General features: G+C 43.4%; 1 protein-coding gene across 11 annotated transcripts in view; it reads left to right on the top strand.

Annotated features, from left to right (window-relative positions):
* The window catches only part of atp8b4 (ATPase phospholipid transporting 8B4), a 291,004-nt gene extending 275,038 nt beyond the window's left edge, over positions 1 to 15,966 (top strand). For all 11 annotated transcript variants that reach the window (XM_041175215.1, XM_041175219.1, XM_041175217.1 and 8 more), the window contains 3 exons: positions 9,873 to 10,011; positions 10,534 to 10,664; positions 14,382 to 15,966. In XM_041175215.1, the coding sequence (XP_041031149.1) occupies positions 9,873 to 10,011; positions 10,534 to 10,664; positions 14,382 to 14,660 (549 nt within the window). In that variant the 3' untranslated portion in view covers positions 14,661 to 15,966. The remainder of the gene's footprint in view (positions 1 to 9,872; positions 10,012 to 10,533; positions 10,665 to 14,381) is intronic.
* Positions 15,967 to 19,678: the final 3,712 nt, after the last annotated feature.

The following is a 19,678-nucleotide window of genomic DNA, read 5'->3' as shown; positions in this document are numbered from 1 at the left end:
GCTGGAGATCCTCAAATCGGCACATCTTTCCCTCAATGAAACAGGATCCCAGGGTGGCAATGAAATGGGGCAACTCAGCAAACAGAAAATAGCGCTGAACTCATATCCTCTTGGTGGGTTCCAGACTAGGCATTACCCTAGGTGAAGCTGAGAGAAAGAATGAACACTGCAGAAGATAGAGCCAATCTTGCTATACTTGGCTCATCCTGTTTCGAGTATATACAATAACCATTCGGACAATAAGGACTAAAAACAGAAAATGCTGCAAAAACTCAGCAGGTCTGGCAGCTGTGGAGAGAGAAACAGAATTAATGTTTCAAGTCCAATGTGAATCTTCTTTGGAACACAATATGTGTTTGAGGAAGAGTCATATTGAACTTGAAATGTTAACTCTGTTTCTCTCTCCACAGATGCTGCTGGACCTGCTGAGTTTTTGCAGCATTTTCTGTTTTTATTTCAGATTTTCAGCATCTGCAGTATTTTGATTTTATTGACCATAGGGACAGTTGTGCAAGTACCTTAGGTATCCCTAATTTACAGGTTTCACTGTTTTGTGGAAGAAATTGATGGATTAAATGTGTATAGATTACCTAAATCAGCCAGAATATACCCTTGAATTTTAAAAGGCAATGAATGACTAACTTTAGGAGCTATTTTTATAGAGGGGCTAAGGAATGGTAGATGACTTGTTTTGAACAAAACTGCAAGGTGCTAACCATTGAAATGGGCAGGTAACTGAAAGGTCTTATTTTAACAGGGACAAATAAGATTTGACATTTGGTCAGATATTGGACTGCATCTTGTTGACATTCATCTTAAATTGAGGCATCTATGAATGTAATTGGGCAGGACTGAGAGATGTGGGAGCTAAGCTTGAAATGATAACCTGGAGCTGATAACTGTTGGGGAGGAGTTGCTCAGTTTCATGGAGTATTTATCTTTTTGGCGGTCTTATCTGTAATTAGTGGCTTCTTTCAGGAAATCGATTGGACCAGTAGGTTTAATCTTCCAGTACAAGAGCAGTTGCTTTGAGAAGAGTGTAAATCTATACCTGCGTTCCTCGGAAGACAGTAGCATTATAAATGCAGCAATTTTGACACTGGGGGTAAGCTGAGATTGAAGCATAAATACAATTCTAAGGATTGAGATACTTAGTTAAAAGAAAGTGTTGCCACCACACTCTAGGTAGGTTTACAAAGTGGTTCTAATGATAAACTGGGTACTTTATGAATCAATAAACCGATACCTTGATTTAGATTAGTTCTAAATGGTAGCATGAGAAGATTAATTCCTAGAAGAAACTCTTAGCAAGACAGTTAGTGCAACTTTGGCTGTAAGTGTTAAATTGTATGCATACAATAGGATATTAGGCAGTCAACTTGCATGCATTTTCTAAGTAGGTCAGATTTGGCCTAATATAATCCTTTATATAATTAAAAGGTTATTAAATGGTTAATGGAATGGAGCTGGAAAGACTTCTAAATGCAGAGCCATGTGGCTTGAAGGAGATAACAAAGGATATTAACCTTGCATGAAAGTGCTATTTTTGGCTGTCTCGCTGTGGCAGGTTTTGAACAGTATGGCAATGGAGAGAAACCCAAGTTGGTTGATATTAGAGCAGCACCTAGTGGTTCCTATGGAGTCTGGCAGATCATGTGCAATTTTTGGGTAGAATTTTACACCGCATGGGCGGGTGCGCACCCGACCTGACCGGGCGTAAAATAGCACGATAAGATGTCGGGTGAGCGTCCCTATGTCATCACGCACGTGTGCAATCATCAGGTTGGCAGGCACGCGTGGGCGTCAGAGCTGTGCCCACCATCAATTAAGAGCCCACTTAAGGCCATTAAAAACCCAACTGAATCCGGTTTATGTTGACCGTGTGATTTCGCACTCATCACACGGGCAAACGGGCAGGTGGGCAGCCCACATTTTGCAAAACCTCATCCAAGGGTGGAATAAAAGAAGGTCAGCAGCTTTGCCATTGTGAGTAGTGAGGAGGTTAGGACATAGTTTGCTGCTGGTTGCTTATTTGAACGTAACAGCTTCATCTCTGTTCTGAACTTCATTCTTAGCATTTCCAGGTTTCATTTCAGGACTCATTGGTGTCTCCAAGACCCCCGGAGGATTTTGACCATGTGGACCCTTCTAGGTATCAGACAGCCTTCCCTTACCCTGGTAATGGGGATTGTGCTCTCTGCTGGAGGCACCTCCTCTTAGGAGGGAAGAGAGGGGCAGAAGCGAGAGAAGGCCAGATGTCCCAATGCAGCTTCCCGGGCAGTGAGCTGTGGGAGGAGAGGCCCAGGCACAAGGGGCACAGGGCCAGCAGGTAGTCCAAGGTGGAAGGGGATGCAGAAGATACCACTATCCTGCTACCAGGGTTTAGAAGCGGCGATGCAGCTACCTCAATATGACTGAGGTGCAGTGCCGAAGGAGACTCCTCCTCTTCCGGGAGACCATGACCTCCATTTGCCATATGATTGGGCCTGAGATCAACTCCGACTGTGTGGGTGGACACCCCATGCCAGTGGCTCTGAAGGTCACAGTGCCCCTCAACTTCTATGCCTCTGGCTCTTTCTAGGGGTGAGAGGGGGATCTTTGTGGAGTGTCACAATCAGCTGCCCACAGTTGCATCAAGCTGGTGACTGAAGCTCTGTTCAGGCAGGTAATGACATTTATTCATTTCCATATGGACAAGGCCAGCCAGGCTGGGTGAACCAGAGGGTTTGCAGCGATTGCTGGGTTCCCCGTGTCCAGGTGCTATCGACTGCACACATCAAGCCTCCTCGTGGGTGGGTGCACACCCGACCCGATCGGGTGTAAAATAGTGCAGTGAGATGTCGGAAGAGCATCAAGCTGCCAGCGGGTAAGCCGGGTGCCTTCCTCAACAGGAAGGGGTTCCACTTGATGAACGTCCAGGTAGTGTGTGACCACAGGATGCAGATTCTGCAAGTCTGTGCACGGTACCCTGGCAGATCCCATGACGTTTATATCCTCAGACACTCCCGGGTGCCGGGGCTCTTCAGTGCTCCATCCCGGCTGGATGGGTGGCTGCTGGGTGACAGAGGGACATCCGTTGAAAAGGTGGCTCATGACGCTTCTCTGCCACCCAAGAACAGAGGCAGAGCAGCGTTACAACAGGAGTCAAGCCTCCGCAAGGACAGTGATAGAGAGGACCATAGATCTTCCGAAGAAGTGCTTCCAATGCCTGGACCAGTCAGGGGATACCCCCAGAGCGGGTATCACTGATCGTGGTTGCATGCTGTGCCCTCCACAACCTGGCACTGGCAAGGGGGGACCCACTGGAGGAAGAGGATCCACAGGCCACAGAGGATGAATCCATTGGAGAGTCAGAAGAGGAGCACAGTGAGGAGAACACTGAGGGTATGGAGGCAGACCTCTGTATCCTTCAGGAAGGCAGGGACGGCTTGATCCAGCACTCCTTCAACTAGGCTGTCAAAGATCCCCTCTCATGTGATGCCAGCACTGCCGCCTCTATCCAGGATGTCTAAAATGATCCTTTCATTTGAACCCAGTTTTAGAGCCACTCCTGTCCAGCATTACATACTGGCATATCCTGCACCAAAAAATGAAAAAGGTGAAGCATACTTATGCCATAATGACAAAAACAAAATTTATCTCATTTTGACCATCCAAACAAATTAACGTAACCTTCTCTGGTCCTCATTCCCAGACCAGTAAACATAAACAAAATATTACACAACAGAAAATCATCTGTGACCTGTTCCTCTTGTGCTGGCCCTGCCTGGAGGGAGAGGCCAGTGTCAGGGCTGGCATCTCCTCAGTCATCGCAGCCTCATCAGTTGCCACGGTCACTGGCAGAGGGGCGGAGGAGCTGCTGCCGTCATCCAGAGCGCCCTGAGAGGAGCCCGCAGAGATGACAAGCAGCTTGTGCGCTGATGTGAGGTCACTTTGGACCTCCCTGCTCGCCACTGATAGGTGGGCACCTGGTTGGGGTACTGGGTGCCTCATCCATCTCCCACATTGGCACTGGCCACCTGAGGTCATTGCCTGTGTGAGGGATTGGAGGTCCGAGCGCAACCCCAGGAACACCTGATTCTGTACCTGGAGCTGCCTCTCCATGAGAGTTGCCACTCTCTCAAATAGAGGAGGCAGTGTGCTCAGCTATGAAGGTGAACATGGTGCTTGTGCTCTGCATGGACTCCTCCGCAACAGAGACCATGGCACACATACCCTCATGGATCTCAGCTAGATCCTCCTGCATATCTCACTGGACATCCAGCATCTGCTGCCTAATGGACGATTCCACAAGCTCATCATCTGCCTGCAACTCAGCCTGGTCTCCTGTTATGACCGAGCAGTTGGTAAAGCTGAGTTATTTTTTAAAAATTCCCAGAGGGAAACTTGAAATAACTGTCATAACCTATAATTTTAAGTTTTATGTTTGAGATGCAACTTTAAATTCAGAAATCATACCACTGGTTCTCGAGAGGTTTTATATTAAGCTAAATGAAACATTTTATTAATTTACAAAAGTTAAATATATACATATGGCTACAAATTACTACTATCATAACTTTTAACAAATTCCCAAACTAATCTCCATTAAGGCAACAGCAACCCATAGACTGAACCAGACACCAGGCAAAGCATCTTCACCTTACAAATACAAAATGAGGTTATTTTTACATTGGTTCCTTTAGAGACAGTTGGATGCTTACAGCTGCTTTCGATCTCACATTGCTTCTGCTCTACACACACAAAACCATTGTTTTGTTATAGCTAGCACAGCCCATTGAATGTAAATTCTCATTGTATCACCAGCTACTTTGAAGTCCACCTAACAATAAAACCCATTTCATAGTACCAATTTTATTAGTAATATAAACATATTGCTTGGTCTCTACTAGCTAGGTGCCAGAATTCACTCCACTTCTTCAATGCTGTATTCAAAAAATGCAAATACACTCTACTTCTCTGTTTACATCTCAAAACTAGTACACATCAAAGCACCCAGACTAGCTGGCTTTAATCCAGTTAAGGCACACTCACAGACTAAACCTCTATTTTAAAAGAAAAATATTTTCCAATAATTTTATATACATTAATAGCTTCATGACAGGCTCCCTGGGTGCATTTTACCTCCACCTGCTCCTCAAGCTAGTGTGAACGGACCTCACCACTATGTTCCGACATTCTAGCTGAAGATCTAACACCCACCAAGGTGCTGGTTCCTGGTTCAGAAGACACAGGTGCATGTGAAGCCCGGCGGCCCTCTGATGTCAGAGGTCCTCTTCGAAGTCCTCTAAACAAGTGCATGTAGCAAATCCAAGGGAGAAGAACAACATATCATTAGTTTAAATCATCACATTGTCACTGTGCATGCCAGGCACCCTGGTGAGAAATATGGAGGTCTGCATTATAGTGCCATCATCTTTCAATGATCAATGGGGAATCCAGTTTTGAGGGTCCCATTAATGATGAGACTACACAAGAATATTTGCATTATTTGAAACCCTCGCCTCTGCGCGCTGCACTCTCACCTTCGTCTCACACCCCAGTCTCTCCGCGGCCAGCTGACCGAGGTGCGTGGTGCCTCTCCAGCTCCACAGCGCCCTGCTCAAATCTGGATAAGATTAGGAGGTTTGGAGGTCTCCGCCTGTCTGCGACCTTTCAATGTTGTTGTGGGTCGCCTTCTCCTGAAAGGACAGAGGAGCATGGATTAATCCACTCTCTCCCTACAGCGCCATTTGCAACCTGGCCAACCCCACCTGAGGAGAACCTTGCAGGGCACATCCAGGTCGTGGCCCTCGAGCCCAAGAGGCGCTCAGTCCAAGCAGCCAGGGCTCACCCCCTTGGCCAACTCCGGCATCATTGACAGTTGGCACTCAGACTCTAACACCCCTGAGCTCCACAGGACGATGGCCAGCCCATAACACTTCAACACCCTGATCCACGCCAACACGGTACTCACCCATCCCGAGCACAGCAGGTCATTAAACCTTTTGCGGCACTGCACCCATGTGCGCTGCACAATGTCGTGGCTGCTAACTTGCGCTGCCACCTCCTCCAAAGCTCTTTTCATTAGGTGCGAAGGCCTCCTCCTCCCATCTATGGGGACAAGGGAGTACCTCCTGGTAGCCCTCTCCTCCAGGAGGACCGCAAGGCATTCGTTCCAAAAGCAGGGTCTGAGTGCCCACTCGACTTGCTCTCCCACCTGGTACCTTGAGGCCGTAACGTTGGTCTTTGGAATGCTGCAAATATGTTCTTCCCTGGCAGCCTTCAAGGAGCTGCATGCACTGTTTATAAACCACCCGCTGGGTCGCCATTGGACCCGGCAGCCAACAGGCCCCTCCCCCCACCCAGCCCTTCCTGACCATTGGGAAGACGCGTTTCATGCTGGACGGGCCTTAATTGAAATCGCAGTTGTGGGGGGGGTGGGGGGGGGATGTGGGCGGTGGCCTGTTTCCCGATTGGTCGGGGACCCGCCAATCACGTGCACCTGCCAAAGGTAAAATTCAGGCCTTTATTTTTAGAGTTAATAAAATGTCTTATTTGCCTTCTAAATATGTTAAACTTTATAGTCGACTATCATTGCCATTCGACCCCGGCACTGATACATTATACTTACAGAAACTGCTGATTGTAACAGTTTTTTCAGTTGGTTTATGTCGGATTATCTCCTACCGCTTCCTGTTCCCAGGCTGAACCACTTTAGGTATCACAGCATAAATTCTTGGAAATGAATGGCAACTCCTGATCCCATTACTCATACAGCACTCTGTTCCATTGCTCTGTGTATGAAGAATTGACAGGGTGCTGACTTTGTGTACATGTGATTTTCTATTGCAGCAGTTTTAAGTGCCACTTCAAGTTAGACCAGCACACACAACTGTCCATCTCTTGCCCATCTGATTTACCTTCTGTCCACTGTCTGGAGCAGTGGCCCATGTGTCCAACCTGCAAGTGATATTTCTGTATATATTCTTATCTGCCATCGCCTGTTACCCTGATCAGAGCTTCGTGGACATAAGCCCCGATTTTAACCTGACCTGCCTGACAGAGATTTCGCTGGGGGAGTAAAACTGAGTGGGGTGTGAAAAGGGTATTTGACACGAACCCACCTGTTCCATCTGAGCGGGTCGGGTTAAATTTGCGGTTGTGGTGTTTGATTTCGTTCATGGAGGGAAAATTTCACTGGGATTCTCCTGCTTGCCTGGCAAGGGGCTCACAGAGCACCTGTCCCAACTCCTTAATCATCCTTAGATGGATGTTATCTCAAACTGGTGCCCTGTCAATTTTGAGCTTCCCTAATCAATACAAAATGACATTCCTAACTATTTATTATTAATTTAATTCAATACTGAGCACCCATTCACCTGGAACATACGCTTCATCTGCAGGAGTACAGTCTGATGTAAAATTGTCATTCAACAGGTCTGTCACAACCTGAAAATCAGTTTGAATCTGCCTTACAGCATCCTTTAATCTGCCTTACAGCATCCTTTAATCTGCTATACAGTCCTTATGGGTCTTTTGACTTCTAACATGATTAAAAAAGCTTTTGCTATACTGCTGTTTTTCCAGTGATCTCTTGGCTAATATTTGTCTCTTTTAAATTGCATGCAATACTTCTTTCTCTTCTCATGTGAATTAAATGTTTTAAGTGTGTAGAATGCCTTCCATTTAAATCAAATTTGAGTCTCAGGGATCAACATTGGAATGCCTGTAACATTCGATTGGCCAGTAAATGTTATGATCAGAGTTGACCAGATAAAGTGTGATAGAAAAGTGTTACTGGAAGTTCCATTAAAACGTAAAGTCTGATTATTTATCTCATTGCTGTTTGTGAATCCATGATGTGTGCAAATTAGCTGTCATGTGTCCTACGTTACAACAATGACAACTCTTCTCAAGGGCAATTAGGGATGGCCAATGATTGTTGGCCTAGCCAGTAATGCCCACATCCTGTAAATGAATTTTAAAAAACTTTAAAAAATCATTGATTGTATAGGGCTTTCAAACATAGAACTCTTTCCCTTTTCTTTGATATAGGAAAATGCATTGATATGTACTTACATATAATTACTATTGACTAGTCAATGTAAAGAACTCTTTGACCAAGTGTAATTTCCATAAACTGATGCTGAAGTATGACCAATGTACTTCAACAGCATCTTGGTTAAACATCAGCACTCTCAAATAGAACTGTAAATGTTACTTTACATCATAAATATGGATCCATATTTTAATAGTAGGTATAGCTCAGCCAGAGTTGAGAAAGACAATGCATGTTGTAACTTAGTTACTTGTTCCCTTTCTCCCCTCACCTAACCCAAAGACGGCCACTGTTCAAAAATCTGGTACAGCGGTGTGTTACATGGCTGCGCATTAAGGACATTGTGCCATTGTTGAACAGTGGTGGTAGAATGTGAAAAGAAGAATGACTGCATGAAATAATACTCATTTGTGCTTTCGAATTAGTCAAAAAATGCAATTTGGTAAGAAACCAGTACAAAATGGATTTCTCCCATGGTGTTCGCCAATCAGGCTAAGTTTGTAACACAATTTGATGACACAACATGTGGGATACAGTGCAAGAACATTATCAGATTAACAGTCCTCCAAAATCCCTCAATGACAGGATGCTACTGCTTTTATTACAACTGGATTTAAATGCAGTGATCCATTTACCGGCAAATGCACAAGGCATTGTGCTAGTGAATTTGTTCAGGACTTAGTAACATTAATCATATATAGAGGATTTCCTAAAAATTTTACAACTCTGCTGTAGAAATATCTAGCATTAATACTTTAATTATAAATATGCATTATCACTATGTATTGTGTCAAGTTATCTATTACCCTGTTTATTACAAGATTAACACTATCTAGTTATTTTTCTAATAGACGTATTGTAGCTGCGTCATCTATCCATTAATTCTTAAAGCTGATCTTTTATAGATTTGTTAAATTTTCTAGTTTCTAATCCTTTACTTTTCTGATGAGCTACACAGTGTGAATAATTAAAATTCTAGCAGTGTACAAAATAAACCACCAAGCCTACTATGAGCTGATTGATATCAAATGAATAAATTATTTAAAAGGTAATATGATTGTCCAGGGTTAGTGCTGTGGAATTGTTACTGAAGAAATTCTGCATTTAGTTTCATTGTTTGCTTTCAAGCTTTTTTCAAATTGAATTCTCTTGGGTTGTAATTCTGGACAGAATTGTAGCATAAAAGATTGATTACATATAAATGGTACTGTGGTGGTTATGCGACTCACCTAGTAATCCAGTGCCTAACAATTCAGAGAACTTGAGTTCAAGTACCCCAATGGTATTTTGAGAATTTTAAATTCAGTATGAAAAAGGTCTGGAAGTTAAAGAAAAAATGTGTGTATCATTAGAAATGATCATGAAGCTTTTAACTTGTAAAAATGCTAACTGATTCACTAATTTTCTTCAGGGAAGAAAATCTGCTGTCTTTATCCAGTCCAGCATATACATGACTCCAGTGCTGCACCAATACTGTTGACTCTTCAACTGCCCTCTGAATTGACCTAGCAATCCACCCAGTTGTATCAAACCACTAGGTAGCATTTTGTGGCAGCCTCTTTGCCACATGGACTGCAACAATTCAAAAACACTACCCAGTTCAGCCTCTCAAGGGAACTAGGATTGGGCTGTAAAATACTGCAGATGCTGGAAATCTGAAATAAAAACAAAAAGTCCTGGAAAAGCTCAGCAGGTCTGGCAGCATCTGTGGAAAGAGAAACAGAGTTAATGTTTTGAGTCCAGAATGACTCTGCTTCGGGTTGGGGAATAAATGCCAACCTCGCCAGTGATGCCCATATCCTGAGTTTGATTTTTCTGATTCTATTTACAGATTGGCCTTGACACCAGCTACTGGACAGCAGTCAATCACTTCTTCATATGGGGGAGTGTGGCTGTCTATTTCTCCATCTTGTTTGCAATGCACAGTAATGGATTGTTCTCAATATTTCCAAGCCAATTTCCTTTTGTAGGTAAGTCCCTGGAACTTTAACTTAATGGGGTCTTGCTGGACCAATGCAGGCACCAATTAATCTGACTAGTGGCTGGCTAAAATATTTTGTCATCACCTGAACATATTAAGTTCTGAAACTTAATGAATTAGACAACAGGAAGCCCCAAGTACCATCTTGGACATTTAGATTTTCCAGTAAACAATTTTGTTTTCTTCTGTTACTAATCAATTTAGTTTGGAACTGGTTTAGATAGTAATTGTTAAATCAGCTCAAGTTGATATTGATAACTTTAATTTAGAAACGGATCTCTTTGATTAAATTTATTTTTGTGCTAATTTTCAAAAATGGAAAATAAGATATTAAAATAACAGCTAAACCTTCATGGAAATATTGATGCAATGCGCTCAGATTATTTCCACTACTACACTATTCATAAGGAACATGTTTACAACTTTATTACAAATATTGAACACAGTTTAACAACAATGCTTCAGATATTTAAGCATGTGAAAGAATATTTTAAAATACTTGTGCCTCCAGGAAATGCTCGGAATTCCCTGGTTCATCTTACAGTGTGGCTTGTCATAATTGTGACCACAGTGCTATGCATCGTGCCAGTGGTGGCAATCAGATTCCTGACGGTACATTTGAAACCAACCTTGAGTGACAAGGTATGTATTCAGTTCTTTATCTTGGATTGTTGTTTCACTGTGCTGTAAGACACAGACCCTTGCATGTACATTGTAACACCAATCTAATTGAGCTTTTTCCAACCTTGAGACTTTATTACTCATTGAATAGCTGTAATATTTTCCCTTTGTTGCTTCATTAATGTTCTGAATGAAAAACATCCTAATACCTATTGGAAGTATTCCTCACCAGTTCAAATTTATGCCCTTTGTTTCTACTTTTTAAATTTAATTTAGAATAATCTTATGTGTTTATCTTATCTAGATATTTAATATTTTGCACAGCTCAGTTGTGTCCCCATTAACTGATTTCTTTCTAGACTTGAGAGCTTAAGTTTCTCTAACTTTCTTCATACCGCGTCTCCTTTGTTGCCTCTCCATGTATTTTTTCCAATGCATGTAATACTTCATTTTTGTGTTGTTGAATTCAACGCCCTAAAGTGTAGTCTCTCTGGTGCATCGCAAAGGCATGGAATGACTTCTGTCGACTTGCATTATATTGTTCTAGCTGGTTATCTTTTCTCTACCTTCTAGTCTGCTATTATACCCAGGTCCCTTTCTCTCTCTCTCATAACTCAATGTGTTTCATTGTAAATGGTTACCAGCGATGCTTTACATCCCATACGTATGAGTTTGTATTTATCAATGTTAAATTACATTTGCCTTGATACCACCAATCTAAATCCCTTGGCAACTCTATTAATGAGGGAACAGCTTGGTAACCTCAAGCTTCCTAGGCAACTACATCCAGCAAACTCCAACAGATAAGATTGCAATAACATTGACTATACAAACTCCTGCTTTCATTCTGATGGTTCTGCCTGTTTATCAGGAATGTGGAGAGCTGAAGACCAGTAGGCCACCACCAATAGTAATGCAGATGGCCAGCAATTCTTTTATGCCAGGATAGCTGGGCCAGTTTTCATAATGGCGATACCATTGTGGTAAAACCTGGAAAAGAGGGAAACGGCCTGGAAAGCCAGCCTACTGGGACAGGCCAGTAACAGAAACCTTGATGTGTCTAAGTCTCCATTTTAAGCTGTAAACTGCATCAATTTGCTAGTCCCTTGCCGTCCTTTCATCTGAAGTGCATATCCACATAACTAAAGCACACCTGTACAGCTGACTTTTAAAACAGGGTTCCATAAAGTGCCCAAAAAGCTGAGAAAAGAGTCAACAGGACAGATTTAATGGCTGGAATTCGCCGCCCCCTTCAGCCGGCAGGAATTTCCAGTCCTGCCAAAGTGAACGGAAGTTTGAAAGGCGACCAGCCTCTCTCAGGGGTACAACGTCCAGCCTCTCGCCGGGGCACAATGTCCAGCCTCTCGCCGGGGCACAATGTCCAGCCTCTCGCCGGGGCACAATGTCCAGCCTCTCGCCGGGGTACAATGTCCAGCCTCTCGCAGGGGCACAATGTCCAGCCTCTCGCAGGGGCACAATGTCCAGCCTCTCGCAGGGGCACAACGTCCAGTCTCTCTCCGGGGCACAATGTCCGGCCTCTCGCCGGGGCACAATGTCCAGCCTCTCACAGGGGCACAATGTCCAGCCTCTCGCAGGGGCACAATGTCCAGCCTCTCGCAGGGGTACAATGTCCAGCCTCTCGCAGGGGCACAATGTCCAGCTTCTCGCAGGGGTACAATGTCCAGCCTCTCGCAGGGGCACAATGTCCAGCTTCTCGCAGGGGCACAACGTCCAGTCTCTCTCCGGGGCACAATGTCCAGCCTCTCGCAGGGGCACAACATCCAGCCTCTCGCAGGGGCACAATGTCCAGCCTCTCGCAGGGGCACAATGTCCAGCCTCTCGCAGGGGCACAATGTCCAGCCTCTCGCAGGGGCACAATGTCCCGCCTCTCGCCGCGGCACAATGTCCAGCCTCTCGCAAGGGCACAATGTCCAGCCTCTCGCAGGGGCACAATGTCCCGCCTCTCGCCGCGGCACAATGTCCAGCCTCTCGCAGGGGCACAATGTCCAGTCTCTCGCAAGGGCACAACGTCCAGCCTCTCGCTGGGGCACAACATCCAGCCTCTCGCAGGGGCACATTGTCCAGCCTCTCGCAGGGGCACAATGTCCCGCCTCTCGCCGCGGCACAATGTCCAGCCTCTCGCAGAGGTACAATGTCCCGCCTCTCGCCGCGGCACAATGTCCAGCCTCTCGCAGGGGTACAATGTCCCGCCTCTCGCCGTGGCACAATGTCCAGCCTCTCGCAGGGGCACAATGTCCAGCCTCTCGCAGGGGCACAACATCCAGCCTCTCACCAGGGCACAATGTCCAGCCTCTCACCGGGGCACAACGTCCAGCCTCTCGCAGGGGCACAACATCCAGCCTCTCACCAGGGCACAATGTCCAGCCTCTCGCAGGGGTACAATGTCCGGCCTCTCGCAGGGGCACAATGTCCCGCCTCTCGCCGCGGCACAATGTCCAGCCTCTCGCAGGGGCACAATGTCCAGCCTCTCGCAGGGGTACAATGTCCAGCCTCTCGCAGGGGCACAACGTCCAGCCTCTCGCAGGGGCACAACATCCAGCCTCTCGCCGGGGCACAATGTCCAGCCTCTCGCAGGGGCACAACATCCAGCCTCTCGCCGGGGCACAATGTCCAGCCTCTCGCCGGGGTACAATGTCCCTCATCGCCAGGGTACAACATGCCACCCTGGAAAATCCCAGCACATGTTTCGGGTTTCACCATGGCTATAGAATGAAGTAAAGCTGTTTTCCCCCCAAAATATACTGCATCCATAAAATTTGTAGAATTCCATTACATAACAGCTCAAATTTGATAATAGATAAAGTGCTATACAGATTAATTCCTTTCAGTACAGTAGATGAGGCGCTTCACTACACTTGCCATTACAGGTTATATTCATGATGTAAAATTACGTTTCATGTCAAACGTCCTCTGGTGCATGTATTCTGAGAGGTTTCACATAGTTCCCAGATCCTTGGTATTCTATGGTGGGAGGGGCTTAGACACTTGCCTTACCCACTGACCCTCTGCAATGTCTGCCCCAAGCTTTCATGCCTCTCTCAGTACATCGTTCTGGACCATGGAATGTGCCAGAGTGCAATATTCAGCTGGTGACAGCCCTCTGCACTGGAAGACCAACAGGTTTCAGGCAGACCAAAGAGCACTTTCAATCGAGTGGATGTTTGTCTTGGTGTGCAAACCTGGGAACAGCCCAAAGAGCATAGAGTCCTGCGTTATGGAGCTGCTCGGGATAAACCTCGACAGAAATCACTGCGTTTCTCTTCAGACCTACTTTGCGAAGGCACATTACAGAAGGAGGTCAGCAACAGTCTCTTCCCCACGGCAATCGCCTCAGGCTTGATGTGACTGTGAGCATGCAGGAAGGTTCTGCCAGGAAAGCAGAATGAGTGCATTTTAGTATTCATATGTGGATCTCAGTTTCCCCCAATTTGCAATTGGACTGCAGTCTCTTGGTTGTCCCACTCTTAGTAACGATCCAAGTGCTTCATTGTTTCATTCAGTAGAGAAAAGGCATTATCCATGGTATTTTTCTGGAAAATGTTTTGTCCAAATTTTGAAAAGACCCTTCAATTATTAAAATAAATTTCAAGCATGTTTATAAACAATTTCCCAGAAATCCATACAGACTAATGGAAAACCCTGACTAAAAATTGTTTCCAAATATAAAGCCACCTGTTTTGTATTGTGCTTCTAAAAATGATTATGTTTTGTTCTCAGGTACGATACATGCAACTTGCCAGAAGAAAACAGAAGCCAGTGCAGCACCATATGCGGCGTGTAAACCGCACCAGCTCAAGAAGATCAGGCTATGCATTTGCTCATCAAGAGGGCTTTGGTGAGCTCATTACCTCGGGAAGGAACATGCGCTTCAGTAAACCAGCACCAGTGGTAACCGGAAAGTCGATGCCGAGCAGCACCAGTTGGATTGAAAATTTAAGGAAGAAAACAACGGACACAGTAAATAGCTTTGGCAGTGAGAAGAATATTAAACTGTAGAGCAATCGATTTTCGGAAGGAAAGACGCTTTTACTCGCTTAAAAGTTGGCCATAGTTTGCACTGTGCTGTATGTCAACAAAGCTTGAATCACCACTACTTGCTGAAGAGTCACAAAGTAATGCACTCTTGTTTCTGAGCTGTTACATATCAGTTTTGTAATGTTGGACATCTATGTCGGACTCTTTGATGCCAGGCAGCAAGTAAGAAAGAATTTCCACTTACAGTTTCTGTAGATTTGGTAAAAATGTCAGCTTCGATTGAAGTTGAGCATTTTGAGGCACTTGTCAGCCTATTGGCTGATGTCCCTGTTACATAACAAGTTTGTACGTCTAAGCTGTAAATATTTTTTAAGCCTTTGAAAACATTTTTATAATGCAAGAGAGCAACAGTTGCATTGTTTAATGCTGCTCAACTTAAATGGACCTATACAAACAAGATTATAGAACTACATGGGCAGAGCAGCTGTACATAATATGGTTCATTTCTTTCACTAGAGGGACCCAATTATATTGTATTCTGTCTAAGAATGTTATACTGTGGTCCTGTAGCTATGGCCTCATTGAGGAATAAGTGCCTTTGGGTTTTCCTTTCACAAGGAAACAACTTTTTTATTTGAATGGATGTATTTTATGATTTTGAAAACAACACACTGCATTTACAAACACTTTCAGCTTTAATGGTTCTCTGTAACTTCACTTTCTGATTGTCTTTCTCCAGTGAAGTACAACAGCTAACCTTGTATGAATTGTTACATTTGCAATATGTTTTCTACAAAATAACTCCTCTTCATACAGTTATTCTTTATATATCAATGGGATTAGCACTATTTTTCCATGGGGGAACATCAAAGGGACAAAGTCTGTTTTAAGACTTGTGGACACCATAAGCACATCACTTGGCTTCATCTCTGTTCAAATGTGTTTTTAGTACCTCTAACTCCCAGCAATGTTTCTCTGTTTATTTCTCATGAAAGTAAGCTTTCCTCACTTTACTGGGGCTTTGCTGCGCATGTATTGGCTGCCTCATTTTCTCCAGTACAACACTGACCACACTTCATAAGTTTTTTATCAGCTGTGAAAAGCTTTGAGATGTTCTTGATGTTGTGAAAGGCTTTATGTGAGTTGCAAGTTATTTCTATTTTTTGTACATGTAGCCCATTTTTTGGCATTTCATTTCCTGCGGCAAACTTCAGCAAACATTGTTAAAATGTCTGCAAAATACTGTGGGGATGCAGGAAAAACTCAGCAGGTCTAGCATCATCTGTGGAGAGAGAAACAGAGTTAACATTTCAAGTCCGTATGAAAAAGTCATATGGACTGGAAACGTTAACTCTGTTTCTCTCTCTGCAGGTCTGGCAGCAGCTGTGGAGATTTTCCAGCGTTTTCTGTTTTTATATCTTTAAAATATCTCCTTTCTTTAGCATAACTGCCTATTCATATTTGTTACATTAAAAATGCTCAGCGTCCCTGGATTCCAACAGTACTGTGCCTGTAATGTTACGTGGCTTAAGTGCATGTAGGCACACAATGCAATACTGCGACAGCATTTTCAGTGGACAAAGTAAGAAACAAGAAGATTACTCCCCCACTCCTCCCTATTTCCATAAAATAAAAATTCTATCCCCTGTTGACCTGGCCAGTGGCCACCCTTCAATGAAGTAGCACTTTCACCATGGAGCAGAAAACATGTCACATTCGCCAACCTCCCAACAGCAATGAGTTACTCCTATCCCAGCACGTGCAACCTTCTCTGTGGCCTACTGAGAACAAAACAGTCCTCTCAGCCTTTCCACAGGGAGGACAAATCCCACCTTCCAGTCCCATTCCCACTGAGGGCAAACAATACTTTCCTTCCCCCCATTAAAGAAAACTTTAGCTGCTTATGTGTATTCAAGAAGATGGTTCACAACCACCTTCTCTAGGGCGATTAAGGATGAGCAATAAATGCTGGCCCTGCCAGCAATGCACGCATCCTGTGACCGAATTTTTTGAAGGAAATTTGCCTTTCTGACGGGCGTACAATCTTAAATGTTATTGCTAGAACTGTTTCAACATTCTGACAGGTATAATGTAAATAACTGAGAGACTGGGAAACCATCCTGGAAAGAAGGATGCCTTTGATAACTTGACATAGAAAAGATTTGACCTTTTGAGTCCGAGGCTAAACATTGAGTTGTTCTTATTGGATGAAGCTTTTGTGACATTTACCTTTAGTAAGCCTAACCTCTTCAGTTTTGTTGTTGGCATTCCTTTAAACCAATATTTAGTTGCGCATCTCCAATTATCTGGTTTCCATGGTTTTTCAATTTTTAGTATTTTCTGGGTCTTTGAAGGAACCCAAGCTACTCTTCAATGGCTAATGGGACTCTATAACGTTTTTGGATGCTTGCCACTGAATTCCCTTATAATTAACCTCAAGCAGACCATGGTCGGAATTTTCCAGCCCCTCATGCCAGTGGGATCTTCTATTCCCACCGATGTGAACGGAAAATTCAATGGCTTGCCGGGCCCACTGCGGGGGAGGGGGGGTGAGTGCTGGAAAATTCCAGCCTAAGTTTGGGGAAACACCCCACACATGATAAATCAATGTCAACTAAAAAAGATTCCATGTGTTTCTATGTTTAGAGAAAGGGTATATTCGAAGATAGAAATTACATTTAGGTGCAATGGTGAACTATACAAAGCATTAAATTAAACCGATGTAGCCTGTGGCCAGAACTTCACAGGCTCCTTGAGGAGTGCCTCACAATAGCACATAACTTGATTCTCCTGGAATTGAGAATAGAAGCCATTTTTCTGATAGTGGGTTCCAGGCTTTTCATGAAGCCATTGCAATTAATATCATTTTGTTTCTTGATTTCTTGAACACTTTTCCAATCCTGGAACAGTCAGCTACCAGGGACATATGACTTGAATGGTGCTCCCGAAACACATTTGTCTGTTCCTAATGCAGCTTGTCCTGTTATCTATCGCTTTGACTGCACATGAGCTGGCTATCACTTTGTACCAAGACTGATATGTACTATGACTCTTTTCACCCCAGGGACGTCCCAAATCTTTTTTCCACAAATTTTGTAAGTGGTGATACCAATTCAAACAATTAAGAGAGACTCGATTCTTGAACCTTGTCTGTTGTGTGTGAATCAGCTTCATGGTCTCTTCCACAGGACAAGTATGCCATTGAGATTAAAGAGGAAAGATTCTTTTGTAACTCATTATTGAACCCAGCAGCCTTTAATGAATCAAATCCTACCATATATCCTATTAATTAAGAGGAACTAATCCTTTGAACTATGACTAATAAACCTGTCTTGTTTATAATGCAAGATTTCTAACCTACATTTACTGATATTTAATTATGCATTATAATCCTTCATCATATTAATGCAGGTAAATCAACAATTTATAGTAGATTATAGGATAAATTCAACACAAACTGTGCAAAAGATTTAAAATGTGCTATCATGGATTTATGATATCTAAAATCTAATTATATTAGTTCCTTCTCATTCTACCACACATTTGCCTTATATATTATCCTAATAGGTTGTGTTAACTATTTATTTTGTAAAGGAAATTATACTTCATCCCTGTTCCATTATCCTTCACTCAGCAGAGTATTAATGTAGTTGTCTAGTGGGGAAGTTGGATTGACATCATCAGTTTAAAATACTGCCCTGTAGTATCACTACAATTACTGCATAAATTCACTATTCCATGCTGCACAGGAGCAGCAACCCCGAGTGGCTGAAAGTTAATATACTTGGAATGATGTAATTTTGAGGCTCCTTAGTGAAATTAAATCACTTCAAACCTTATTTGTCATTTGATGCCACTTCTTAGATCATTTTGTTCTGTTCTCTAAATTGTATATATTTTTAATATATTCTTGCAAATTCTGTGTTTGGTACCTTAAGTCACTGCTGTACCTAAGTGCATTAGATTCTATCCCACTGGAGCACTTTGTACTTAAGGCACAATGATTTGGGTTGATATCCCCATTTCATTTCATGTTCCTTGATACCTATGAAATGACTTTTCCAGCAGCTAATACCCACGATTGGTGCCTTAGCAGCTGATCTAGCAGGCAAGATCTCAAAGGCTGGGAGCAGAGTCTCAATTTTTTTTTTTGCAGTGCTATGAAGAATCAACTTGAGATTCTGGAAGAATATCCTCAATTTCCAGCAGTCCCACCCTATTCAATTAGAAAATGATATCAAGTGCTCAGTGTGGTGTACCAAATGTGAGGTTTTATAAGATTGTTATGTTTTGGGATTGTGTCTTTAATTTAGGGTAAAATGGAGGAATGAAGGGGGTCGTGTGACCTGTTCTGAATTCTGCTGACACCAAATCTGGGTGGATTGATTGTTGAAGATTAAAGGGAGCCCAGGTTGTTTTACTGGGAAGCAGGTGTAAGGTGTTCAAACTTATGGACAATGACAGAAACATCTATGCTGACAGTAGATGGACTGTTAGTCCAAAGTCCAAAGGATGTGTTAGGAATGTCAGGTTATAAACTGTTATACTTTAAACTAGCTATTAAATTCAGAGATAGAACAGCGTTGGGCATCTAAGGTTAACTAATCAATATGTCTACCTGGGTACAAGACCCATGTGATTCACATTGCCATGGAGATGGGCCTTGAGAGAAGAAGGGTGCATAGGAAGCAATAGTAGCATTGAATTACAAGGTTTTCCTAAATAAAGATTCGTGAATTTCACAGACAGGTAAGTCTGCCAGGATCCAAGAGAGAGGGAGAAAGAGAGAGCAGTCTCTGTAGTTTACCAAGGAGGTGGGAGCTTGCGCACAGATTGAAAAGACCAAATTCAGGAAGATTTAAAACAAGGCTTGAAGATTCACCTAGCTTGAACTAGAGGAAGAATTTCCAGGAAAACTTCATCGTGAAAGACAGTTCTGGGGTTAAAGGTTACCAGGCTGGGAAAGGAAAAGAATAGAATTAAACACTCGAGTTAAGAATCACTTTGGACTGGTTCCAGAAGAATTGAATTTCTCCTTA

This window comes from Carcharodon carcharias, chromosome 26, assembly GCF_017639515.1.
Source record: "Carcharodon carcharias isolate sCarCar2 chromosome 26, sCarCar2.pri, whole genome shotgun sequence".
Taxonomy (NCBI): domain Eukaryota; kingdom Metazoa; phylum Chordata; class Chondrichthyes; order Lamniformes; family Lamnidae; genus Carcharodon; species Carcharodon carcharias.
This window is presented reverse-complemented; position numbering and strand designations above follow the sequence as displayed.